This window comes from Bidens hawaiensis, unplaced genomic scaffold, assembly GCF_021521415.1.
Source record: "Bidens hawaiensis isolate Kalapana, Puna unplaced genomic scaffold, B.hawaiensis_p1.1 tig00001032_1, whole genome shotgun sequence".
NCBI lineage: Eukaryota > Viridiplantae > Streptophyta > Magnoliopsida > Asterales > Asteraceae > Bidens > Bidens hawaiensis.
This window is the reverse complement of record NW_027491060.1, coordinates 4,633,097-4,661,047: the sequence shown is the minus strand read 5'-3', so window position 1 is coordinate 4,661,047 and position 27,951 is coordinate 4,633,097. Positions and strand designations below refer to the sequence as shown.

General features: G+C 34.5%; 2 protein-coding genes and 1 long non-coding RNA gene across 3 annotated transcripts; 2 read left to right on the top strand and 1 right to left on the bottom strand.

Annotated features, from left to right (window-relative positions):
- Positions 1 to 21: 21 nt before the first annotated feature.
- On the top strand, positions 22 to 9,039 carry LOC143552578 (RING-H2 finger protein ATL3-like). Its single transcript, XM_077042761.1, has 2 exons — positions 22 to 67; positions 8,264 to 9,039. Exons 1-2 carry the CDS (start codon positions 22 to 24, stop codon positions 8,863 to 8,865), a joined length of 648 nt encoding a protein of 215 aa, XP_076898876.1. The 3' UTR covers positions 8,866 to 9,039.
- A 4,697-nt stretch (positions 9,040 to 13,736) lies between these two features.
- On the bottom strand, positions 13,737 to 15,525 carry LOC143554038 (uncharacterized). Its single transcript, XR_013138928.1, has 3 exons — positions 14,946 to 15,525; positions 13,983 to 14,774; positions 13,737 to 13,921 (listed from the first exon to the last, which is right to left on the bottom strand). It is a non-coding gene; the product is annotated as an uncharacterized LOC143554038 (long non-coding RNA).
- A 4,624-nt stretch (positions 15,526 to 20,149) lies between these two features.
- Positions 20,150 to 23,408, top strand: LOC143555621 (pectinesterase-like). The gene is made up of 2 exons (XM_077045145.1): positions 20,150 to 21,209; positions 22,668 to 23,408. Exons 1-2 carry the CDS (start codon positions 20,279 to 20,281, stop codon positions 23,357 to 23,359), a joined length of 1,623 nt encoding a protein of 540 aa, XP_076901260.1. The 5' UTR covers positions 20,150 to 20,278; the 3' UTR covers positions 23,360 to 23,408.
- The last annotated feature ends 4,543 nt before the right edge of the window (positions 23,409 to 27,951 follow it).

The following is a 27,951-nucleotide window of genomic DNA, read 5'->3' as shown; positions in this document are numbered from 1 at the left end:
TCAGGTCGGGCGGTTCGAATCATGGGTCAAAATGAATTAGAGTCGGAACATGTCAATACAAAAGCTGGTTAATTTGGTTCGGGTCAGGATGGGTTCAGGTCGAAAGGGGTCATGTCAAAAGGGTATCGGGTCGAAACGAGTTTTGAGTTAAAACGGTGTCCAGTCTAGATGGGTTTCGGGTCAAATCGGGTTGGTTTGAAAATCGATTTATTTGAAATTGTTGTACATTTTAGGCATCAGTTCCGTGATGATATTGTTTACACGTACCATGCCCGATAAACACGTGTCCAATACCACGTAACGCACAAGTAATCAACGTGAGTTCACACATGATGTCGGTTAAGCATGTTTAATGCATGTAACATGCATTCAGGTGCCGGTTATGCGTGTTCAATTGTCAGTTACACACGTACTGGCTTTGCACGTGTTACGCGTCCAATTTCGAATTACGAACGCACCGTCCTCGGGGTTGCGCACATACTCCGCTGCATAGCGCGGGCACCTGACTAGTTTTATTAAAAATCGGGTTTTTTTCCGGTTATTAACCGGTCAACCTGTCCGGTCTAACCGATCAAAACCATTTCTCTAACCTATCAAAACCGGTTATTACCCGACCCGAAAAACCGGTCTAACCGATTAATTCCCGCAAAAGAAAACCGGATAGCATATTAACCGGTTAATGGTTAACTAGTTAACCGATTTGTACACCTCTAGTCCAAATCTCTCATGTGTTTAGTCTTCATTAACCCAAAAGTACGTCTTTTTGGACCCAACTAGGCCCAGCCTCCGCAAACCCAACATATTAAATCATTAACGTTAGAAAATAAATAAGAATGATTTCAGTGGGTTTTCTTTTACACACTGACCCCATGCAATATAACAGGCATAAATACAAATTGTATAAAATCACCATCCTGATATCCTACATTGTTTTTTTTTTTTCCTTTTTATCACCAATAATAACTATAATATCAGCACTCTCGTACAAGAAGACTTATCTAGCAGTTATCCATTTTGGAGCCACTCCCATCCAAACATGCTTAATCGTTAAGCTCTCCTTTCACTTACATGCTTTGGTGGCGTTCGAGGCTGGTCCACCCAGGCAAAATGCTTTTAAAAGCGCCCAAAATGCTTTGGTGGTGTTTGAGGCGGGCTCGATCACCCTGGTAAAAAAGAAAACAATGTTGTGATTTACTTGTGAATGAATCAGAAATTATTAATTTATAAATATGAACTGTCGAATGTTACAAGATTCGTGGTTGCAGGCTAAGAATCGTAAAAAAAGAAAAATCCAACTTGTTATAAGATTGATTGAAACCATTTTTCTATTTCTTATCTTTTGCCGTTCAATAAAAATAAAATTATTTCTTATTTTTCTGGTCAATTTTTGTTTTAAGAATAGCGATACACGGTTGGTCGTTGGTTTTATGTATCTGTTGACAACAAAAATGTGTTTTGTTAGTAGAGATTTACGGCCGACCTTTATATTTTCATGCCATTTGGGGCTGCAGCTGCATAAGGATGACCACGTTTTGTAGACTATTTAAAAATAGGGATATTAAATATTTTATAAAACTTAATACTTGTAAGGCCTCGTTACCAGTAGCCCTACTTTCGTGTTGGATTTACTCATAAACGCAGTTCTAAATATCAGAGTTAATTAAAACATTCGCGGAACATTAAAAACATTCAAACCATTACATTCCATAACCATAATTCTTGTCTTATTGGGCATTCATAGTCATTTAAAAACAAAACATAGTCTTTTAAAATAAAACATCATAGCAAAATCTTCAGATGCCAGCTTCGTCCAACTCTGTCATGTGTCCTCTTCAAGCTACCTGTCTCATTCTACTCACCTGCGTGCATACTAAAAGTCAGCTACGCTGAGTGAGTTCTAGTTAATCACATAATCATACAATACCTTCTTACATTTCATACTTAACCTCTTAACTTTCTTTCATACACACATAAGTGTATATACTTTCATTCTTACCTTCATACTTTCTTTACATACATAATCATACGTTTTAAAGAGCCTTTCGCCCTATAACCTCACAGATATTATAAGGGTCTGGTCCCTAACATCACAGATATTGTAAGGGTCTGGTCCCTAACATCACAGATATTCTAAGGGTCTGGTCCCTAACATCACAGATATTATTAGGGTCTGGTCCCTTTGTTTCGTGTAACTGTACCATACCTGTTCATACATACTTTCCTTGACAATACGTGCAATCTCCGAAGAGCGTTCACGTACCATCATCATAACATACATACATTATGCATACATCATATATTCATACATACATCATATCTCTCATCATACTTATCAATCATATCTTAACTACCACCTGACGGTTCATGCAATATCCGAAGATCGTTCACGCACCGTCAAGCAATCATCATACATAAATCATACAAGGCATACACTTATCACTTAAGATAAGTGTATTATCACATCGAGTATGCACATAACCCCGAAAACATAACAAGGAAGTGGGGCTAGAAACTCACATGAATCCTGTTACGCTCTCCGTTAATCGTTATTCCCTTCTTGAGCTGTGCACGGCTAACTATATAATATTTACATGTATCAATTAACTACTACTACTCATGTTGTATTTCTATCTTTATATAACCCACAACGAACAGGGGTCCGGGGGCAGCGCCCCTGGCAGCGGGGTCTAGGGGCGGCAGCCTCTAGCAAAGTCCAAGGGGCAGAGCCCCTGGCTGGGGTCGAGCTGCCAGATCAGCTTGGAAAAATTTTATTTACATTAACTGTCTTAGCACATTTTTCATTAGGTTTTTAATTTATTTTCTAATTTGCTAACTCCATCGAACTTATCATTAAGCGAACTTAACAATAAGCGAACTTAACATTAGGCGAAGTTAAGCATTCAGCGAACTTAACTCAGGCGAAGTTAGCATTGAGCGAACTTAACTCAGGCGAAGTTAGCATTGAGCGAACTTAACTCAGGCGAAGTTAATTAGTTAGGCGAACTTGCTTGCAGGCGAAGTTCGCTTGCAGGTAAAGTTGTGCAGCAGCCGCCACTGTTCATCCTAAATCCCCAAAATCATCATCGTTTTACCGAGAAATCCATGGGTATGGTATTTGACTAACCCGCGATCATTCCTATGGTCGTTTTTGGATAAGCTTTGACCCGAAAACACGTAAAGTTTGGACCTTTAAGTTCAAAAACGCTTAATACAAGATTTACGGTTTATCCTATACGAACCGTATATGTTTATGGGTTCATTGGATTCGTCCTAGCATCAAGTTCGTTACTTTACGTTTCGTTTAGACCCGATCTATTATAGTTTCAAGTTTCATGGCTAACCGTCTATTAAAACATGAACTTTAAGATCGAAATCATACCTTTATGTTTTTGTTTTTGTCTCGATTAGCTAGCTTATGAACTTTGGATCTTATATAAATCTTGAACCACGTTTTCTTGCTCGGATTTCACCTCTCTCTCGCTCGGCCGCGTATGGTGTGTGTGTTTGGAGTGTGTAGAGATTAAGATGGAATGAAATGAGGTTTAGGGTTTTATGGTGGTTTAGGAGGATATTTATATTCCCCAAGGCCCATGGACCTAAGGCCCATTATCCTTAACCCATCTTAATTAAATCCAAGTCCATGATCTTTTCCATATTAGACGTTAGTTAATATTATTAAACGCACGACAATTTAAAGCAACTTTCTTTATTTATTATTAGAATATTTAGGATGTTACAATACTGTATTAAACTAAAATTTAATACTGATAGATATATTAATATGTTACTTGTATTTATAGTAATAAAAGAAAATATATTATTTTCTGATTGTATGCAATTAGGGCTGTAAGGCTGTTCACGAACCGAGCCGAACGCAGACTTGCTGATACTTGGTTTGGTTTGAAAGCGAGCCGAACCGAGCGGATTGAATTATAAGAAACGATCGATATTTTTATGCTTGAACTTGGTTTGGTTTGAAACCGAGCGGCTTGGTTTTGCTTGGTTTCGTACAAAGTTTTTAATTTTAAATTTCTAAAAGTAAAAAATATCATTAATTCAAGATTTTCAACTCAAAATGTCTAGACTTTTAACCTAAAATGTTTAAAACTCAAAGTTAACAAGAAAACATATATTAAAAGGTCGGCTAGAGTTTAAAATTAACTTTAAAGTCAACACAAAATAGAGAAATTTAAAAAAACTTTAAAAAAACTTAATTTATATATATATATATATATATATAAATTATATTTATATAAATAATAAATAAAAAATAATTCAAGCAAAAACGAACTGAACCGAACGGAGCGAGGCTTTGCATGTGCTTTATTGTTTTGTTTTCAAACCTGGCCGAGCCGAACGGCTCATTTCCAAACTGAGCCGAAATCGAACGAGCATTTTTGAGCGATTTTCGAGCGAGCACTAAACGAGCGGCGAGCGATGTGGACAACCATATCTATACTATATATAATACACCAAAAAAAGGCAAATTAAGACACTCATTTTTAAGTAATTTACAACACGTTAGGGATTCCTTTTTTCCACCAACTTATAACTTATAAAATTTTTGAAAAGTTAATAATGTGTAAAAGGTGTTTGGCAAACCATAAGGACCTATGGTTTTTAACTTATGACCAAGACAAAATAAGAGGGTTTTGAAAATTTATGATTTTCTAACTTATTAACTTAAAGGGTATAATATTCCCAAACACTCCTTAAAAAACAACTTATTAACATAAGTTAATCCAAACACTTTTATACAAACTCCTTTTCAAAAAGTCATAAGTTTATAATTCCTTTTCACATAAAGTTCTTTTGGACTTAAACAAGGAATCCCAAACACACCCTTAAAACATTAGGTACATGTGTTAGTAAGGGTAAACTTGTCTTTTAAACGCAATCTATTCAACTTACAAGTTTGATCCCTCATCTTTAACCATATTATGTTTTTAATTTAAGTTGTAAACTAACTTCCCACCCATGCTTTTTAAACGACTATAGCCTTTTCAAACGTTAATATTTTTATAAAAAAAATTACACCATCAAAACGAGCAATATATTCTCTTTAATTTGGATATGATTTTGTTATAATTTTTTTGATTTTAAATAAATTAATATGTTACGTAGGGATGTTCAGTGTCGGATTTGATGGTTTAAGTTAAACTTGTGAGTCCAACTGTTAATACTGATTTTTTTGTCATCAAAAACCAAACTCAACCATTGAAAGTTGAAACCGAATCGTTACTAACGGTCTGGTTCCAGTTTGGTTTCACAGTTTAAATTTTAATAATAAATTTAGTTTAAAATAATTATTAATTTAAATGTACCATCAATTTTAACTAAACACCAACATAATATGATACTTGAGAGGATCATAAATAACGATAATTTTAGCCACATAAATAGTAAATATTAATGGAAGATCTATGACGTGAAATAATAACAACAAAGATCACAAAATGAATCATACTGCAATTAGGTTAGTTTGAAGTTGTATAACCAAGTTATTTGTAATAAACAGATTATGTTCAATTAAATTTTAACTATATGTAATATATATTACAAAACATATCTAATAATTAATAATAAAAAACATTAAAATGCATTCAACATTTACAGTTTGGTATGGTTTCATATGGCCGATTGCCAATATAAACCGCGAACCAACTGTTCACTACGTTTTGAAAATTTTGAAATCGACCAACAAACTGAATGTAAAAAAAGAAAAAGAAAAAAGAAGTCAAACCAATGACCGGTTTAAACGATTTCAAGGTTTTAACCGAACTATAAACACTTATATTTGTTACGTGATTAACAAGTTCAAACCCGCTGCATCACGCTGGAACCCATCTAGCATAATCAAATGGTTTGATCTTAGTCTATCCAAAATAGCTTGCAAACTCAAGAGTTTGGCAAAGAAAATACTTAATATATGTTCTCATTTCTTAAAATATTCATCAGTTGTTCCAAACACAAACCAACATATTTATAGAGCTTTAAAATCCCAAAAGATAAAGCCTAACAACCAAAACAAAGATAAAAGATAATCAAAAAAAATATTAATAAGAGATTCAAACGGAAGTTGTAGATAAACTCAGTGCAATGCAAACCAATCCCCTTCATTCCAAATATCCTAAGATAATACACTAGCATCTTCTTAGAAAAGTTAGACATTTTCAATACATTATACAGGACAATCTTACAACTTACGACAGAAAACTTTATAAAATTTGCTAAAAGCCGATCCAACTGTCCTAATAGAGAAGGTCGAAACCCATTGAACCGGACTGTCCCGGTGCCCATTTCCCGATCCAAGTACATCTTATAGTATAGCCCTTAGTATCAACTCATTTACATAAACAAGGCAAAACAATACACATATTTTAGCATCTTATGGGTGTTTGGGTTTCCTTATTTTTACCTCCTTATACCGTTTTCAAACGAAACAATTTTCAGCTTTTTGTTTTTTTAATAAATAATTTTATTTTAGTTTTTTATGAATAACTTGCTTGACATTTGACATTCTATATCATCTCCTTTTTTATAAAAGGCCCACCAAAAGTAAGCCTTGGCCTATATAGGATATCGATTTTGTATTTTGGTGGCTCACTATATTTTCTCTTCGGCAGACAAATCAATCTCGTTATCTTTCATATAATTTGAAAAGAAACTGCGTTGTATTTTTCAGTTGGAAGTTTCTGAAAATATCTTAAAACATTCACAAAAAGTGAACGCTTTCTCACCTGGTCATTGATGATGTCACCGTCAACTAGAGAGGTCAAAACTGTATCAGATTGAATTTCATTAATCCAAGGAGAGTCCATATATTTATTTTTGTGAAATATATTAATATGAATTTAAACATGACTCGTTTAACTTTTTTTTTCCTAAACGGACTGTAGTAAACTAGCTGACAAGTTGTAATCATGTTACTTTGATTGTGAACGGGCTAATTACTTGACCTTATAAATTATATATGTTCGTTTTTATTAGAACTTTGTGTTGATAAGCCGACTATTTAATATATATATAACCCAATCCCCCAAACATGATATGTTTATACAAGTTATACAATAAAATATCCAAAGTCATTAATTTCATGTCATTTTTATTTTCCATAGGCTGCAGGAAGCAACACTCAACACAATTAATATTAATTGAAAACACTTGCGTCTATTCATACAAACTAGACGGGTGCCCGCGCCATACAGCGGGAAACGCAGACTACGTAATAAGTTTATGGGTGTTTATTGTTCGGTTTGAAACCGTAAAACCGTTCATCTTTTGATTTGACGGTTGATTTTTTTCTTTTCTTTTGGCCAGTTATTTTCAACTTTCAAAGGTTTTGTCTTGGTTTTCGACGACAAAAAAAACTGTTACAAAAGGTTTGGCTCACGATTTAATTTAAAATTATCAAAACTAGGCCGAAACACACATACATAAAATGTATTTTCTTTAACTGAAAAAAACTATGACAGTATCATACTCAAATTAAAGATAAAAATACGCTCGTTTTTATGGTATAATGTTTTTAAAAAAATATTAACGTATGAAAAAGTTATTAACGTTTAAAAATCATGGGGATATTTGGGTTAAAAGTGAAAATTAAAATAAGATTTAATTAAAAGATTAAGAGTTATTGTTGTAATTATTCTTTAAATTTAATTATAATTAAGGAGTGAATATTGTAACTATATATTAAATAAACGGTTGAGTTTTGTTTTAACTTGAGAATGACTATTTTGTCCCCCTATAAGGTTGTACCATATGCAACATTATTTGTAAATCTCTTAAAAAGTAGTGTCTTAATTTGCCCCTCTTTACTATATTATAGTATAGATATAAATATAATGAAACAAGCTGTGAAATAAGAAAATTTGGCAAAACATATGGATACGTGTCGAAATGAAAGTTCTAGAAGTCAAATGAACTGCATATTTTGCTAACAAGAAACCCAAACTCACACCACCCACGTCTTAGGAAGTTAGGCCAACGGTTCGTAACTCACGCCTAACTCACCAATATTCTAATTTCCATAAGTAATGAATATTAATATATTATATTATATTACCTTAATCTTACCGCTTTTACTTTCTAATGACTTGATAATCAACAACAATAATAATAAGAAAAAACCATTACACGTTAAGAAGCAATCAAAAATGCCCCTTCCTTTCTTTTTCCTTAATTTCTACGGAATATTCATTTATAAACAAAATAATAAATAAAAAAGTGTCAACCGTTTTGAATTCGTCAATTCGCCTAGATGCCGCGTTTCTTAAAACGTTACCCGTTATTCAATTCAATTCGAAAGACTTCAAAGACGGGCTTGAATGCTCGGTTTGTTTAACCGAGCTAGAACAAGGGGAAAAAACTCGGGTTTTGCCTAAGTGTAATCACGCGTTTCATGTGGAGTGTATAGACATGTGGTTTCATTCCCATTCAACTTGTCCGATTTGTAGAAACTCGGTTTCTGAGCAAACCGAAGTTTCGGTTGAGAGCTTGCTTGATTCAAATCACGCGGCAGAAGAACCGTCGAGAATCAGTGGGGATTTCCCGACGAATGTTTTGTTTTGGGGGGATGAGATGGAAGTAAGCACGTTGACTTCGCAATTGGTGGAAGCTAATAATAACCATCAAGCTCCGGTTTTGCCGTTTGAACCAACTTCAGTTTCATCATCAGCATCGTCGTCATCGAGCAATAAGGATAGATTGAAGCCGGATTTAGTAATTGATATACCGAGGCCGGGGCAGGGGAGCGAGGACGAAGATGCAAGAACTCCAATTATGAGATCATTAAGGAGAATTTTGAGCAGTAGTAGAAGGTTTAATCCTTTTAGCCCGGGCTCGGAACAAGCCCAAAGTTAATTGTTTTGACATTTGTTTATTTGTTGATTTATGTATAGAAATTGTTGGAAACAAAACCTTTTGATTTTATAGTTGTTAGTAGTTCACTAGTTTGGGTTGAGAGTGAATCATGAATGTACCCACTCCTCTAATGCAGAAATTTGCATAAAGAAAGGAAGTGTTAAAGATTTTAAATATGTATGTATGATAGTACTTGTATACAACAAGTGACAAATGTGCTTTATGAACAATGAAACAATGAGGTTGGTTGTATGGTTATGCTTGTTTTGTTGTGTTAGAGAAAAGGTTTAAAATGTATTTATTCATTCTGGTCTTTTATACCTTTTGTTATAATCTATAGGAAACAAAAACACAATTTCTCAGCAATTGGCACTTTCTGAATCATGACGGACATTTTGATTGGAGCATACCCGCAGTGAGTCACATCTGCCACGAATGGGTTGGGGTGCAGTTTGTAAACATGTCGAGCCGAGCTAGTTCAGTTTGTAAATGAAGCATACTTAACTCAGCCTTTGAACGGGACAAGACAAGCGTGCATTTTTCTTCGACATAATTAGCATACTAAACATGTCCTGATATCCTTATAGGATACATCTTTATATAGTTATCATTATTCGGTTAAGATGGTTTGCCAATTTAGTAATTTACTTTACAGGCTCAATAAAGTCAAAAGACCAAATCTATAGTAAACAACTGATTGGGAGATTCGCATACCAAACAAGAATAAACATAAGTGAGAAGTCTAAACTTGGAGCACAAACAAACAAGACTAACTTTATAGACAACTAAAATTAAAGTACTGAATGCACATATTTAAGCTAATTGAATTATATCAGTTGGGCTGAAATTAAAAGAGATCATAGAGCCCATGAAATATTTGAAGGCTAGAAGTTGGAACTATTGGGAGTTCACGTGGATGTAAAAAGGAGAAACCGGGGTGGGGGGTTCGACTTATCTCCCCTAGCACGTTGATGTAAACAAGGCATTACTTGCTAAATGACCTTGACGGTTTAAATCCAACGAGCAAAGTCTTTGGTGGCAGCCGACAGGTGGTATCGGTTTTCATAACTCCAGACTCTCTTGGTCCGTGGTACCTCTTAAAAGGTCTCTTACATGGGCTTGGAACAACATCACAAGGTTAGTTTTAAGTATGAAATTGGATGCCATTTTATTTTCCAATTACATAAGGTTAGTTTTGGCTTGATCCATGTGTCTCGAATGAGCTGCTAAGATCATTATTTCCCAATCTTTTTCGGCTGAAAAAAAAGGAATTAATGCCATATATAGGAGTGTACTCTCTACAAAACCAAAATCTCATATGGAAATGGAGATGGAAGAGACGCCCCTAATCGAGTGTTGAACTAAGCGAGTGGCAGCAATGCGTTGCCATTCTTAATCATGTTCAAAGCTCCATTCAGAAAATAAGTGGGTTCGGGAATGGGATAGCTCGAAGTTGTCCTTGGTAAATTCCGTAAAACATATTCAGGCCAAGTTGAATGGATCCGGAGACACGTATGCTTTTAATTGGTGTAAGTGGTACCAAGCAAGGGCAACATCTTTGGTTAGCGGGTGGAGATGGACCGTATTCCCACTTTGGTTGCACTACGTGTTAGAAACGTCCAATTGGACTCCCTTCATATGTGTCCTCTATGTGGTGACGCGACGGAGACCGCATATCATCTCTTCACATCTTGCTATGTAGTTGCTATTATTTGGCAAGGTGTGAGAGCATTCACAATTTACCCATCAATTTCTGTGAGTCTGGTTTTTAATACAATTATTATGCTTTTGGGATGTGTTTATAATTTTTTTTTAAAAGATAGAGAGTTTACGTGGAGCAAGCTCGTTAAAGAAATATGGCGCAAAGACAAATAATTGACCGTTCCGACCAAGATGATAGAAAACCACGTTGCACCACCACTAAGATAGATCTGACCTAGAGGGGCCATCTTCTTGCATTACTGCTCAAATCTGCAACTTCAATTACAATGGTTTTTTAATATTTATTTTAGCAACAGATGTTTGTTGTGGAAAACAGTTGGATATACTCTTAATAAAAGCCACAAAAGAACACCAAGACACAAATTTAACATAACATTAATAATATCTATACTATTAATAACGAGGGAAAGATGAACAAATTAAGACGGTGAATTTTAAGAGATTTACAAACTTTCAAGCACATGGTACAACTTAAAATGAGGGCAAATTGGTCATTTTAACATTAAATCTCACATGTGTTTCATTATTCTCCAAAATAGTTACAAGAATGTCCCTTTTACTTTAATCATATTTTGAAAATTTAAGAAATAGTCATAATTTCATTTTTAACCCAAATACCCCAACGATTTTTAAACGGTTATAACTTTTTTGTCCGGTTTTAATGGTCTTAAATTAAACCATGAGCCAAGCCATTATTAACGGCTTTTGGTCGCCAAAAACTGAAACTAAACCGTTGAAAATTACCCAACAAAATCCATTAACAATGATTAGGTTCCGTTTCGTTTGTGCTTCGATATTAAAATAAGTTTAAAATAAGAACTACGAATCTACATATACCAATAAATGGTTTCACAGTTACAAACGAAACGACGAACACCCCATAAATCCATAATGTAATTACCAATGTCTGTATACCCACTGCATCGCGCGGACACCCGTCTAATTTATTAATATTTATTTTCTGCTATTTTCCAGGCCCATGGGTTTTTGTAATTGCGTGGTCTGATTTTGATCAAACATTGTTTGTGATCTTGTGCTTATTTGATTTTGGGCCAAAATTACCAAGAACTATATATTGTTTAAACTAGTTATATATTTGATTTTGATCAAGTTACACTGTTTTAAAACCCGAGGATTAAACCTTAATAGCAAAACTCAAATTCAGTCATATAGAGATTGAAGTCATCATCTTAATTAGGAATTTCAATGTATTTGATAATTGGTTTTATATAAACTAACAGTTTGAAAATATGCTTTGAAATCATTTGCCAAATAACTTATTAAATCGAGTCGCTCCAACCATAATTTAGTTATTTGAACTCAATGTCACAATCTATATTTAAGTGCGTTTGGTAAACTCCAATTAAAGAACCAAATTTCTTATAACATAACATAAAGCCAACTTTTATATGATTTATATTTAGCATGTATGATATGGGTCCCCTCCTATATTTTTGTAGTGTCCTCAAGCGTCAAGTCAAACTTCTGAAATGAAATAATTACTATGTGACAAGTAGAAAGGCTTGGTGTGTCAAAAGTAACAGGATAAGGGGATAGAGTATTTTTACCACCTATATTATGCTAGTACGAACCAAACAGGGTTATTGGGACCAATGGATACCTACTGTTAATAAGACGACAACTGATCACTCACATTAAGTCATTAATTAACTGAATTGATAATATGATATGTTATATTCATTCTCTTTAGCCAACGTTGTTATCTATACCTAATTAATTAATTTACAAATCGAGTTTACGTAAAATGCATATCTCATTTAACACACATTTCATACGATAAGATCTTCAAGTTAGTTTCTCAAAATAATGACAATTAAGTTACAACCTTTTAATACGAGCTACTGATATCAATTTAGTGAGGGAGGGTTGCTCTTGTCAACTACTAAAAGTCTTACTAATAGTACATTGTCATGTCATTTACACTCTAAACCAGGGGCGGACCTACGTCTTGAGCTAGACGTGCACAAAAAAACCGGTTCCGGAACCTAACCGGTGGAACCGAACCGGTTCCAGTTCCAACCCGGTTGGAACAATACCCGGTTTGGGTATTTTTGTACCCGAAAATCGTACCCGGTTCTCCTATTTGTATGTCAGTACCAGTTCCAACCCGGTTCCTACCCGGTTCTTAATTGGAACCGGTTCGGTTCGTACCCGGAAAAACCGGTTCCGACGGGTTTTTTTTGAAGGGTCAAACAAAAGTCAAACTAGCCGTTGGAACCGGTTCCAACGGTAATATAGCCGTTGGAACCGGTTTTTTAGACACCAATTAGCCGTTGGAACCGGTTCATGAGACACAAATCGTAATGAACCCAAACATCGGGGCATCTTGTTGTTTCGATCACCATAACAACGTCATCATTGGTTGCCATTTGTTGTCGGTTTAAGGTTAATTGTGGTTTGGAGTGTGTTTTATAGTTTTGGAAGTGGTTTAACAAGTAAACAAACAAACCTTGCTATTCATAGTAAGAAAATAACCTATTTATAGTTAAAAAACCGGTTCCAACGGTCAAAAACGGCTATATAGCCGTTGGAACCGGTTACTAACGGCTCTAATTTTTAAATTTAAAAAAAAACCGGTGGAACCGGTTTTTACGTAAAAACCGGTTCCGGTTCATACCCTACCCGGTTCTTAAAAGTTCGCATATCTGGGCATCGGTTCGGGTCGGGAACCGAACCGATTCTTGATTGGAACCGGTGCCATTTTACAACCCGGTGTAAAAAAACCGGTTTGGAACCGGTTCGGGTTTTCCATTTGAACCCGATTTGTGCACCTCTATCTTGAGCGCAGGGGTCGGTCGTACCCTGTGATAAAGAAAATATTAGTGTTATATATACGAAAAAATCATGGCCGACCCTAGTAAAATTTTGACACCGACCCTTGTGAAACACTGAGAAAAGAAGGACAAAAGATAGAAAGGAGAAGAAAATATTGCCGGAAAGATCTCCGGCGATGTGGAGTTGCAGCGGCAGCTCTGAAGTTGATTTTGGGAAAAAGAAATTATATATATATTAAAAAGGAACATCTCTTCCTCTTACTATTCATCAAACTTTTAACTAGAACCACACGATCTCTATCATCACTTGACAATCTAACCATACACCTGTTATAGCCATCTCCCAACTACATCTGTCACATCTTATAGATTTAAAGTAATCTTAAGACTCGACCCGTTATATGAATATTTTTCCCTTACACCTAATAATTATAAAACTCGGACCATTACAGAACTAAAAATTAGTAAGAGAAAGAACCAGTTTTGCTCCACAGAGATGTCATCCTTGACACATAGTGATCCCGGTTCATTTTCAGATTCTTGAATTATATAAAAAAACTATTAAAACATAGAAGCATAAAAAATCTGATACTAAATTACCTCATAATGCCATCGTTGAGGAGTTGATTACACCGAGTATATAAGCTTCCATGGATGACTATGATATCACAAACAAAAACATGACTAAAAATATTTAAACTGAAAAGAATAATTAAGCAACTTCAAGCTAAGTTAGAAAAATAACCTTGTCATTATTATTAGGATGGATATTTGAAACGTATACGGCTGCATAAAGTTAAAAGGTGAACTTTTTTAATCAAAAAAGTAGAAGAAATCTGAGTTAATAGGTTTAATATATAGAGAGCATGTTAGATGATCACATTACCAAAACTCATTTTAATAACCTGAGTAACAGAGATCATAAATCCCAAAATCACCTCAAATACTCACATGCATTTCATCGAACAGGTGGTATGCATATATTAAATCAAGTAACAGTAATAATTTTTTAATGAGATTTACTTTGTACAGTGAGCATTGAGATATCTTCTAAATACATGAACATCTCATTAGTACATAACATAAGAACATCTCATTATCCTTATCCACATCTTCTACTTCTTATAACATTTCATCCGCATGTAAAAGAAATGGGAAGAAGATCCTCTGTTAACAGGCCAATACTAATCAAACTGTGCTTCCTAAAAATCAAACCTAATCAGTTTTAAGAGAAGAATTGAAACACAAATCTATTCTAATATCATATCAATAGCATACAAATGAAGATGTGCAAGTTGAAGATAGCACATCACATAACACTGATAACAAGGAATCATATAAAAGAAGATATCTATATTTGGCCTAATTTTTTTTTAAAAAAAGCTAGTTAATCTTATATTTAATGCACTGAATCTCAATAGGTAACACATTGCATAACACAGATAACAAAGAATCATACAAACTAATATATGTGAGACCTAATTTCAACATGAGTTACTCACACAAAACTTCAATTTCATCCAAATTAAAGCACCAAATCAAATAATTATTGAGATCCAGAACTTAATTACTAAAACTGAATCAAAACCTACTAAACACTTTATGATTTCAATTGACAAAGGTTCTAGGCACGAATTACTCACACAAAGCTTCAATTTCATCATGTTAAACAATTGAATCGAACGATTATCAAAATTAGGGTTTACAGTATCAAAAGCTTAACGAAATGTGGTTCTAGACACAAATACTCACACGAATCTCCATATTCATAAAATTAAAGCACTAAATCTAATGATTAACGAAATTAGGGGTTACAGAATCAGTAAACACTTCATCAATTGAATCGACGAACGTTCTAGACACGAATTACTCACATGAAGCTTCAATTTCACCAAAATAAAGTACGAAATCAAATAATTAACGAAATTAGGGTTTATAGAGCAACGATGATGAGAAGTAGGAAGAAATAAGAGTACAGATGAAAATTAGGGTTTGAATAATTACATATGAAGATGAAGAGGCTCTAATGTTGAATCGAGAGCATGGATAGATGGCGAGGGATCCGGCGATTGTTCAAAGTGTGGTTAAGTGCTCCGTGCATATGTAGATTGTGATTGATAGGTTAATGTGCACCAAGTTTAATCAGATAATCTGTATGTAAAGTGTGCTTAAAAACTCCGACCACCGTTCAAAAACTCCGACCGCCTAGTCCGTCTAGCCTTCGGTTGTAAAAACACCGACCGCCTAGCCACCGGTTGCAAAAAACTACCGACCGCTTAAAATCGGTTGCAAAAACTTCGACTGCCTAGTCACCGTTGCAAAAAGTCCGATCGTCTAGTCTTTGGTTGCAAAAACTCCGACCGCCTAGCCACCGGTCGCAAAAAACTCCGACCGCTTAGCTACCGTGTCAAGTAACTACGCTTTTCGGTAGCAAATTTGCTAAATCGGATTGCTACCGTTTTTTTCGGTAGCAAATTTTGGTAGCAATTACTCAATTTTCTAGTAGTGTCATTAAAAACGTGGGACACTGGATTTAGTGGCATAAACAAAGTGCCACTATCATACATTAGTGGCATTAAAAATTAAGTGCCCAAAAAATGTGATATAAGCAAGAATGGCATACGCAAAGTGCCATTAAACGTTTAATTAGTGGCACAAAAGCTAAATGTCATTAAAACATGTGCCATAAGGTTTTAGTGGCATACATAAAATGCTACAAATCAAAATTAGTGGCACTAAAACTAAGTGTCACTAAAATTTTGTGCTAAGCAAATATGGCATACACAAGTGCCATTAAAAACCAAAATCAGTGGCACAAAAGCTAAATGTCATTAAAAACGTGTGACACTAGATTTTTAGTGGCATACACAAAGTGCCACTAAAATCATACATTAGTGGCATTAAAACTAAGTGTCACTAAAAATTTGATATAAGCAACAATGGCATACACAAAGTGCCATTAAAAGTTTAATTAGTGGTACAAAAGCTAAATGTCATTAAAAATGTATGCCGCTAAATGGCATTTTGTTTGTAGTGTATGTCTCAGGTTTACAACTCCTGCAACTAAGAGTGATAATACTCTATAGGATATGAACAACTTTTTTACCATATTAGCAGTTTAGAATGTTATATTTGTCTTTTTTTTCATTTTTTTTAGTTTCTATGTTTTTAAGTAATAATAACTACTTTTTATATAAATGAACTATAAAAAGTTTGACTGAAAGACAAGGTTGACTTGCTAATTTGGTAAGTTTGTTGCCATATATATAGAACCTTTGTAGCCGGTTGCTACAATCATAGTTGAGTGTATATTATATTGTGATGTTATGCAAAACAACGCAATTAATTATAAATAATGGTGCGTAAATGAGATGCTTTGTGTTCATTATTTTCAATATTTTTTTTTTAAATTAGTGTGTGGTTATAGTGACAAAAGTTGTATGGTGTTATATTAATAAAATCTTTTTTCTATAAAGTGATTTAGAATGTTTGATTTTTCTACAAAACTTTTTTCTATAATGTTATATTAATTTTTCTATAAAACAACGCAATTACTTTTTTCTATAGTGTTATATTAATAATGTTTCTGTGATTTTTCTACACAGAGCATACCTGCATACAACAGTTAAGGGAACACAACATAAACACTTACGGCCTCCCAACACTTCTTTAGATAATGATCATGAAGAAATGCTCTTATTAGAGTTGACTACAGGAAGCTGAACCAAAAAAACATTATGTTCCTCATATAAACATACAAAAGTGTTTCGACACATAAGCCAGCTAGAATAAACTTTAAACTACAGGAAGACGAACCAAAAACGCCCGCGCGAGTAAAAAAACTTGTTGATATTAATTGATATTATAGATGTGTACTATTTGCACACTTCCTTTTCCCTTTGTCTTTTCTAATTTAATATTTTTTTCTTTCCAATGATAATAGGGCATAGATTAACTAAAACAATTGCTTTTTAGTCTTGTGGGTTAAGTACACGTTTTTTAGCTTTTCTTTTTATTGAATTAGCTGATTTTTATTCACATAATTTTTATTTTTTTGTTTTCTTATTATTTTATATATTTTACTCTACATAAAAGTATTATATATACACACACATATAAATTATATAGAGTTTTTGCTTTCTCGTTGCGTTTATATAAAAAACATATAGAGTTTATTCATATTTTTATCGCATACGTAAATCAGTGTGTTTCAATGCGTCTCGTGATTGACGTAGTTTTTTTATATTTATAACCTCATTTTGTTGTATCTTTTTTTTTATGTGACCCGACCCGACCCGATACCATTTATATATATATATATATATATATATATATATATATATAGGGGTGGGTTAACGTACAATAAGGGCTTATCGTACATTAGGTACGCGACATTCCAGAACGTTTGATTAAAAAACGCGCGGTGGCAATTTCGTAAATAACCCAACAGTAGTTCGTTATCAAAATTCGTCGATTACAAATCAACTCTGATCCAAATTCGGAACTTGTCGCTCAATATAATCCAATTTCTAAATTCTAATCACAGCTTACAGTATGAAATCTCAAAAGTCAAAACCCAAAATTGAAAAGAACGTCACTGAACATTAAAAATCTTCAAATTGATCAAAAATTGATGATTTAATCAATCGAATTGATGTGTAAGAGGCTTTAGAATCATCAATCGATTATGAAAATACAGATTAACACACTTAATTGAGCTCTTATTAGGGTTCATGTTTAAACGTTCTGCTCAAAGTTTAAACGTTCTGACCAAAATAAACACCAAAATGATGATTTAGTCAATCGAATTGATGTGTAGAAGCATTTAGATTCATCAATCAATTATGGAATTGCAGAAATAACGCACTAAATCGAGCTCTGATTAGGGTTCAAAATATTATATTTAAACGTTCTGAAACATAACTGAATACCTTTAAATGTTCTGACCAAAAAAGAACATCTTTAAACGTTCTAATACATTCAACGAAGCACTGGGTGTCAAAAACAATTGAACATCTTTAAACATTCTAATACGTTCTAAGAAGTTCAGGTTGTTTAATTTAGAAGTTCTAAGAAGTTCTGGGTGTTCAAAAAAATTTAGAAGCTCTGATAAAAAGTTTAGAAGTTCTAAGAAGTTCTGGCCGTTTAGAAGTTCTAAGAAGTTCCGGCTGTTCAGAACTTCTAAAACTAACAAAAAAAAAGAAATTAAACACATGTAAACATGAAATTGAACACTGAAATCACTTCATATAATCTCATAATCATCAAACAATCATCAATCGACTATTAATTTGATCATTGATTCGACCATATGAACAAAATATGAAACGTCTGCAACTGGGTTTATTCAAAAACTCAAAATTGATTTATTGAAACTTCAAATTAATGATTAATTAGACCAATTTCAAAGTTTAATTGATCAATTAGTTCAATAATTTCAATTTCAATTGGGCAATTTAATCAACTGACATGTGAGCAACGATCGATGGTTGTGTCGAAAGAAGATGGTGGTCGCGAAGGTGGATGGTGGACGGAATCGTTGAATGGCGATGGTGAAGGTGGACGGAATCGACGGGAGAAGAGGTTGAAGGAGGCCGACTCGCGTAATTTGGTTATTGAAGATGGACGCTCCAGACACTCGCGTACTTATTGTATGATAATCGATTTTCGTATTCCATCCTTTACCTATATATATATATATATTCAACGATAGACAACCGATTCCCAAAATTTCCGACCTCTGTGAACAAAAATCCTAGATCCGCCACTGCTCTAAGCTATTCCGAAACCCTTTAAACCAAAGACACCACGTACTACTCTCAAATACCCTAAAACCATTGTTTTTTTAATATTAATATATTAAAAGGTGACTAATTATAGGGTATGATAGAATGATAGATTGAGGACGCATAAACAACTACTCCCTCTGTCCCATTATAAGTGTCTTATTTTGACTTTTCAAGTCTTTCTTTTACAACATTGACCGTAAATATTTTTGTTCCTGTCATATAATACTTGATGAAAATTATATCAATGTAAAATACATTTAAAACCCAATCCATTTATATATTTTACATCAAATATTATATAACACAAACAAAAATATTGTCTGTCAAAGTTAAACAAGAAAGACTTGAAAAATCAAACTAGGACAATTTTCAACTCCAACACCAATTTGTGGTTAAACAACATGTGGCGGCAATGTTCTCTCTTTAAATTACCATATATACCCACATCATAGTACTTGTAGACGCCCCTCCCCCCCTCCTCCTTCGCCTTTACGTCTTGTTCTTGAGTTTTTTAATTAAGGAAAGGAGAGGGAAGGATAAGAAAGGGAAGGGAAGGAAATTTTTTTAACAGGTGTGTTCTTGAGTTGGAAGGAAATTGGAGGAAAAGAAAGGATAACTTATTAGGAAAAAACTTATCCTTAGTAATCATCCCATTTTTGGGAGAATAATTTATTAAGAAAAAACATCAATTTAATCCCTCCTAACTCCTCCTACTCCTTTCATTTCCATCATAAAAAAACTCAAGAACACCCATTTTTTAATTATCCTTAGTTTTCCTTTCATTTTCATACTTTAAAAAAACTCAAGAACAGGATGTTAGGGAATCCGGTTTTTCAAACGTTTAAATTTTGAACACAATTTCTAGAGAACTAAAAATGAGTGTAAGTAAATTAAAAAGTATCAAATCTTATCTCATTGTTAAAAGTACTAGTTACAAAAATTATTTAATTGACATGATGATTATATATATGACACGTTTAATAAGTAGGAAAAAGTGGACGGCCCAAGGCCATACATATATGTCAATATATAAACACCACACTTTAACTCATCAACACCACACTACTTTTATCAAATCCAAAATCAAACAACTTTATTGTTGCCGGAATGTTCAACTTTCGCCTAATCCTTTTAGCATCATTATTGCTAACCTCCGTTGTTCATGGAACCACACTACCATCCTTAATCAAATCCACATGTTCCACCACCTTATACCCACAACTTTGCCACTCCACCTTTTCCACCACCCCAATTTCCACCACTTCAACTAAAAAAGACTTGATCCAAATCACCATCAATAAAGCTAAACACACCATCCAAACCAATCTCCAAACCATAAACCACCTACTCCCAACCGATGCCACACTCACCAAACGCACCAAACTCGCACTCCATGACTGCTTAGAGCTAGGATCCGAAACCATTAGACGAATCGACACGGTGATCGACGACCTTAAGGCGTATCCAAATAAAAAACCTATACGCCAACATGCTAACGATCTTATAACCCTCATGAGTACCACTATCACCAACAAGGAAACTTGTTTGGACGGTTTATCGCACGAGACACCCTCCTGGCTGTTACGCAAATTAGTTATTAAAAAACAGGACAAAGGAGGAAAGATGTGTAGCAATGTACTAGCTATGATTAAGAGCATGACGGATAAGGATATGGTAGACCAAGAGGATGTTAATATTAAAATGTTTAAGGATGATGAGAATATAGTGATGTGGCCTGAGTGGTTGTCTGCTGGAGACAGGAAGTTGTTGCAGTCGGGTACAGAAACGGTGAACGTGACTGTGGCGGCTGATGGTAGTGGGGACTATACGACTGTGGCGGCTGCGGTGGAGGCTGCACCGAAGAAAAGTGGAACAAGGTATGTGATAAAAATAAAGGCGGGTGTGTATAGGGAGAATGTTAACATTCCAAGTAGCAAAACAAACTTGATGTTTATCGGGGACGGAAGGAGTAACACGATTATTACCGCGAACGAGAGCGTTGCGGCCGGGAACACCACCTTCAAATCTGCAACCGTAGGTTAGTGAAGTGTTCGTTTATTTAACTGATCCAGTAATGAATCAAAGTTTGCTGATTTCTTTTAGGATTTCACACGTTTTAGACTAAAATCAGAAAATGTAGATTATAATCGAGAAAACTAACAAAATTGTATTTAACTTTGTTTTGACTTAGGTGTCTAGTCAATGTATTTTGGGGCCACGAATCTCAATCTAAATCAACATATTTCAAACTGGCACAAAGTATTTGATCTTTTGAGACAGTAGCTTTAAAAAGGCGCAGAAAGTCTATTTTTTCTTTAGAGTTAAAACGTAACACATGAAATTCGAAAGTGGTACAGGAGATTTCATTTTAACGCAGAAGAATTTTGCCTTCTGTTTTGATGTAAGCATTATAATTTTTTTTTTAAATTAATGAAACCAAAAAATTATATATATAGCTATTTTTTTTAATTTCAAAAGGTTATATTTATCTAGTGGTTAAAATGGATATTTTCTTATGTTCCCAAAAAGAAATCCTCTTTTCATTGAATAATACAACCAAAATTAACATCTTAACTTGACACGTTTCTGCCTCAATTTTTCTCAAAAGATGGTAATCTACAAATTTGAATTACGAAAATTATTGCAATTGAAGTCTAAAGTAGTTTAGTCGTAAGGCAACTCCGACTTTGTTGACTCATTGACCGTAAACAAACCACTACGGAATCTTTGTGGTTCAAATCAGAAATAATCACATGTTAGGTTATGTCTCAACAATATATTGCCAACTTCAAGAGAATATTTTTACATTAGCCAGGTTATCAGCTTTCTTCTTAATTATTTCATATAAAAGACGGAACATGTTGGGAGAATGGGAGGTTAAAAAAATATACAATAACCTGGATAAATAATGTGCATTAAAAAGATCCAGCAGAGAATCTATAATATAAATTCAAACTGTCGAATTTAAAAAATAATAAAGTAGTAAAGTAGTGCTCCACGCAATACATTTATTTATTCTTTGCCGTACATTATAATAATATATTTTTGTGACGTCATATAATAAAATTTAAGATGAGAAAAAGAAAAGGCCCTCTTTCGGATCTTTTGGCCCTATACTTTAATTTCCAATCATCTCAGTATCTCACTCAATTTCAATATTTTCGCTTTCTTCAAAATAAAACTACTTTCACCAAAAAAAAACTAATACAATACTATAAAGCAAAACCACTTTACCCTACTAATTCCCATCAATGTTTTGCAAAATGTCGGTTCGATCCTGTAATAGTGTTATTATCTCCTAAGCAAGCCAACGACATGTACCGGTTTAGTTGGCCGGCATATGGTCCTGTTTCTAAAGAGTACTTCCAACGTACCCTTTTCACTTTTTAAAATTTAACAAACAATTAATTAATATGTACAAACATACATGTAGCATTGTCTTCTTTGCAATTCGAATGGTGTATCAATCATTTTCTTTGATGTATGATGCTTGTAGCCGCGGTGGGAAATGGATTCTTGGCACGGGACATCACATTTCAAAATTCAGCAGGGCCGTCAGGGCACCAAGCCGTGGCACTGCGTGTTGGATCTGATTTCTCAGCATTTTATAGATGTGGGATGCTAGCCTACCAAGACACCCTTTACGTTCACTCCAATCGCCAGTTTTACTACGAATGCATGGTGGCTGGCACGGTCGACTTCATTTTTGGCAATGCAGCAGTTGTCTTTCAAGACTGTGACATCCAGGCTCGCCGCCCCGACCCCAATCAAAAGAATATGGTCACAGCTCAAGGACGAACCGATCCTAACCAAAACACGGGCATTGTAATTCAAAAGTGTAGAATAAGTGCAACTTCTGACCTACAACCTGTTCAAGCCGATTTTCCAACGTATCTTGGAAGGCCTTGGAAGGAGTATTCAAGAACAGTGGTGATGCAGTCATCCATTAGTGATGTGATCGACCCTGCTGGATGGTACCCGTGGAATGGGGATTTTGCACTTGACACATTGTATTATCGAGAGTATCAAAATACAGGGCCTGGGGCTGACACGTCTAAGAGAGTGACATGGAAAGGGTGGGGCGTGATTACTAGTACCGCGGAGGCCGAGAGTTTTACTCCTGGAAGCTTCATTGAAGGAGGTAGTTGGTTGCAGTCTACTGGCTTCCCTTTCTCGCTTGATTTGTAATGTTGTTGCTGCTGCTGCTACTGCTACTATTGTTGCATGGTGACTTGTAATATTTTGTAATAGTTCTTAATAAAAGCCATGGAGCTTAATTTGTTCATGTTGCATCGTTTTATAATATAAGTTATGTTATTTTATTGTGTGAATTGTTAATTAGTTTTTAAGGCCAGAAAATTACATGAATAAATACATATTGAACATCGCGATGCTTACACAAGGCATATACAATGATTCAAAATAACTATCCTAATTAGGGGTGAGCAAAAAATGGTTTGGAACCGTCAGAACCGGAACCGAACCGGTGCCTCAGAACCGCTAATGTGTGTACCGGTTCGGTTCTCGGTTCTCAGAATTTGCATTAAATGGTTCCCGGTTCGGTTCCGGGTAAAACCGGTGGTTCTAGACTTGGAACCGAAGAACCGGAATATTCAAAACGTTTTAAATAAATTTACCAATCCCCATTTTTTATAGAGTAACTTTTTAACCAGCATCCATTCAATCATTTTATAATTCAAATCTTCTTTCTTTACGTTCAAGAACTAGCAACCATGATTAATTTTGATTTAAGCGATGATCTTCCATTAATCTATCGTTGCTAATGATTTATTTAACTTCAACACTTAGGTTTTAAAAGCGGATGTTCATGTTGTAATCTAAATTAGTTTTACCGTGAAAGAAGACATACAATTGTATAAACTTGTTTTGCAATTTGCAAAATTTGCATAACTCATTTGATAAATAAATGATCGAACCGGTTCTAGCCAGAACCGCTTAGCAAGAACCGGTTTTGGCGGTTCTGGAACCGAACTGGGTTTACTATAATAGGTTCCGGTTTTATTTTTCACTCATTTTCGGTTCCGGTTCGGTTCTCGCGGTTCTGAACCGTTGCACAACCCTAACCCTAATATAACCGAAGTTAATTAGCATATTACCATACACATGCGTACACAACTTATTGTAAAGCTAATTCTAGTAGGCTTATGTAACAATAGAAACATTTATTTGGTTGTTTACCTTTAAATATTTAAAGTCGACTTAGAGCATCTACAATGTGCTACATATCTTAAAGTTTGAGTCTATGTGACACAAGCAAACTTGAGGAGACTTAAAATTAATCATTATAGAGCTTTGAAGTTTGTGGCAAGTTTGGGATGTGTTATTCATACACCCTTTATAGGGTGTATATAGAGATAATATGTGTGTTAAGAGGGTGTGTGAATATTCAAAAAAGGTATGTGAATAACCATTGCCTTCTTCAAACTGCAAGAAACATGTAGTGTGGGTCCCACATCTTTTATACACACACATACTATATGTACATATACATATACATATACATATATGTACATATTTAATATGTTTATAATAGGTTTGTAAAGGTTTGTTGTTGTGGAAGAGAGTGAGGATTTTTTAAAAAAGTTTGGAATTTGATGTGATGATGACGTGTCGGTTTGTATTAGTTTGTTGTTCTTATTGGCAGCTTATGGGGGGCCTATTATGAAACTATGCGGCCTAAACTATAATAGTCATGTCTTGTCAAGACTCCAAAGCACTCTTGAATACAATCATATTTTCACACACTCAATGTTGTTTTATCTTTACTAGATTCATACTCTTTATGGTTCAACCTTTTAAGTGTGCAAATCTACAAGACGGATTGATCCGTATCATTGCTAGATCAAACTTTTTTATATTTTCGGATCATTTTGGGTTTATATCGAGAAATTTAGAAGCAAAGAAGACCAGATATGTGATTTCCGCTACATTCTACACCGTTCTATATCTTTTTTTCATGGATTTTGGCATCAAGATCGCATTTTTCTTAAAGCTATTGACGATACTATTGAAGATTTGAAGCTTATCTATCACCAATATCTCATAAGTGCGCTTATAGTTGGATTCAATCTATACATTTTTTTACGGATGAAAGGTCGTAAGATGGTTACTACAGACTTAGTAGTAGGCATACATACAACTGAGCAAAGATACTTCATACTAGTGTGTTCTGTGGTTGTATTATCAGATGAAATAGTCTTGTTGATCAGTGTGTAGGCTACTGTAAGGCCCCGTTACCGGTAGCCCTACTTTAGCGTCGGATTTACTCATAAACACAGTTCTATAAATCAGAGTTTGTTAAAACTTTCGCGGAATATAAAAATGTAACTGTTTATTACAAAACATTTAATCTTTTCTTTAAAACCATAACATAAATCATCACATTAAAACATCATTTCTTCCACCTTCAAATGCCAGCCGTTCGATCCATGCCATGTGCCAACCTCATGCTAGCTCTTTAATCATATTCACCTGCGTGTATACTAAAAGTCAGCTACGCTGAGTGAGTTCTAGTTAATCAGGCGACATACAATACATACACATATATTACATACATACATATCTTAACCTTGTATAATTATCCATAAGAGGACGTCACATAATATCTATTAAAAGAACTATTACTATTTCCCTACTATTTATATTCTCCATAGAAGGACACTCTATATGTATATTCTCCATAGAAGGAACATCCTATATACTTCCATAGAAGGAACACTATGCTTTCTATTAAAGGAACACTATGCTTTCCATCAAAGGAACACAGGGCTTTCCATTAAAGGAACACTATGCTTTCCATTAAAGGAACACTCTGTATATTATCCGTATAGGGAACTCTGTATATAAGTTATCACTTAATATCCATATAAGGAGACAATCATAGCTATCCTTGGCAATACATGCAATATCCGAAGATCGTTCACGTATCGACAAGTAATCATCCCTGCATTTCATAAAATATGCATATCATTATTTATAACCTAACGGTACATGCAGTATCCGAAGATCGTACACGTACCGACAAGCAATCATTCATACCGTACACATATATCACATAGGGCATACACTTATCACTTAGGATAAGTGTATTAACTGATCACATCGAGTATGCACACAGCCCCGAAAACATAACAAGGAAATGAGGCTAGAAACTCACCTGATCTCAGCTACTTCTTCTGTTAACGGTTACTCCTTCTCGAGCTGTGCGCGTCTAACTGTTTAATAATTGAATATCAAATACTACTCTAGACACTCTCATTGCTACTTAATCAGTCTTACGCGTCTAAGCCGGTTTTACTTCATTGAATCATTACCGGTTAGTTAAACGTTACTCGTTAACCTTTTAAAGGTATCTTTCATAATTTATCAAAGTCCAAGGGCTAATATGTAATTTAAATCATTCTTTTCTAAGTCCAGGGACCATTCTGTCATTCTATTAAGCTTCTAATTCGTTACTCTGGTCTTAGCGAATTGGACTTTCTAATTCGTTATCTCTGTTAACAGATGGTTTTAACGAATCAAGGGTAATTCGTTACCCTTTTCCTTAACGAATCGGATAAAGAATCAAGCCTAGTTCGTTAGGCTTCCTTATGCGAATCAGCTAAAGAATCACCCTCTGATTCGCTAAGCTCCCATAACGAACTAGCTAAAGAATCACCCTCTGATTCGCTAAGCTCCCATAACGAACTAGCTAAAGAATCACCCATAACGAATCACCAATAGTTCTTATCCGGACTTTGACTCAAGGGTCAAAGTCAAAATCGTCAAGAACACAGATTAGTCAACAGATCTTAGATCTGCAATTAAACCTTCGTTTCTTAACCAAATCTCACGATTTTGGTATCAATGGAATCGTCTGACCAGCGCCTACAAACCCTAACCATCAAATCAGCCAAACTTTCGTGTTTTAAGGGTGCGATTTAGGCATAAGGGTTACGGGTTCGTTTATCAATCGATTAACCCATCAAATCTTAACCATTTTCAGTAAGTTTAGCTTTGTTGGATTCGTTTTTACCATACAAACACAGATCTATCATTTCTAGACTATCCAAACCTAAACGAACAAGTTCTCGATATAAACGTACCGTAAACGAGTCGAACTACGAACACGAGCTGGTCTTTGATGTTGCTTTGGTTCGTCACGACGATCTAGCACCAACAAGCTCGGGTTCTCGCCTTTGGATCTTGGTTCGAATTGTAAGACGGTGTTGTGTGTGTTTTCTAAGGTGTAGGCTATGGTGTAGAGATTGATAATAATGGAAAGGATTAGGGTTTAAGGGGTATTTATACTTCTTTAAGCCCATGAACCTACGGCCCATCTTTCCCTTTTGGTCCATAATTAAGTCCATCTAAAAGCCTACTTATCCTATCATATTTATTATTATTATTATTATTATTATTATCCGAACGAAAAATTGGGATGTTACAGCTACTAATCCAAATATGATCATATGAGTTTTATGATTATTGCCTACAATTAATTGTTTTGTTTCTTTTGGCCTTATAAATCATTATTCGCTTCAATTATCATTTTAAAAACATTTTCATGTAGTCAATACTAGAGTAGAGTAGTTGCGAGGGTAAATGATGAAGGCTATTTACTCTAAAAATAAGATTAATACTAACATGTTCGTCAGTTTGTATGTTTACATTTTTTAAATATTCAGACCAAATTTTACTTTTAAATGAATTGTTTAGTTTTTTTCTTTCTAAATATTGGCATTCCCCCTGAAAATAAAATAACATAATTTAAAATATGA

Bases quoted from the DNA above. Each gene is read 5' to 3' on its own strand.
- LOC143552578 (XM_077042761.1), top strand. From the start codon at position 22: ATGGGTCAAAATGAATTAGAGTCGGAACATGTCAATACAAAAGCTG. The intron at 68-8,263 runs GTTAATTTGGTT...CAATTCGCCTAG, and splicing joins ACATGTCAATACAAAAGCTG to ATGCCGCGTTTCTTAAAACG.
- LOC143555621 (XM_077045145.1), top strand. From the start codon at position 20,279: ATGTTCAACTTTCGCCTAATCCTTTTAGCATCATTATTGCTAACCTCC. The intron at 21,210-22,667 runs GTTAGTGAAGTG...TGATGCTTGTAG, and splicing joins CTTCAAATCTGCAACCGTAG to CCGCGGTGGGAAATGGATTC.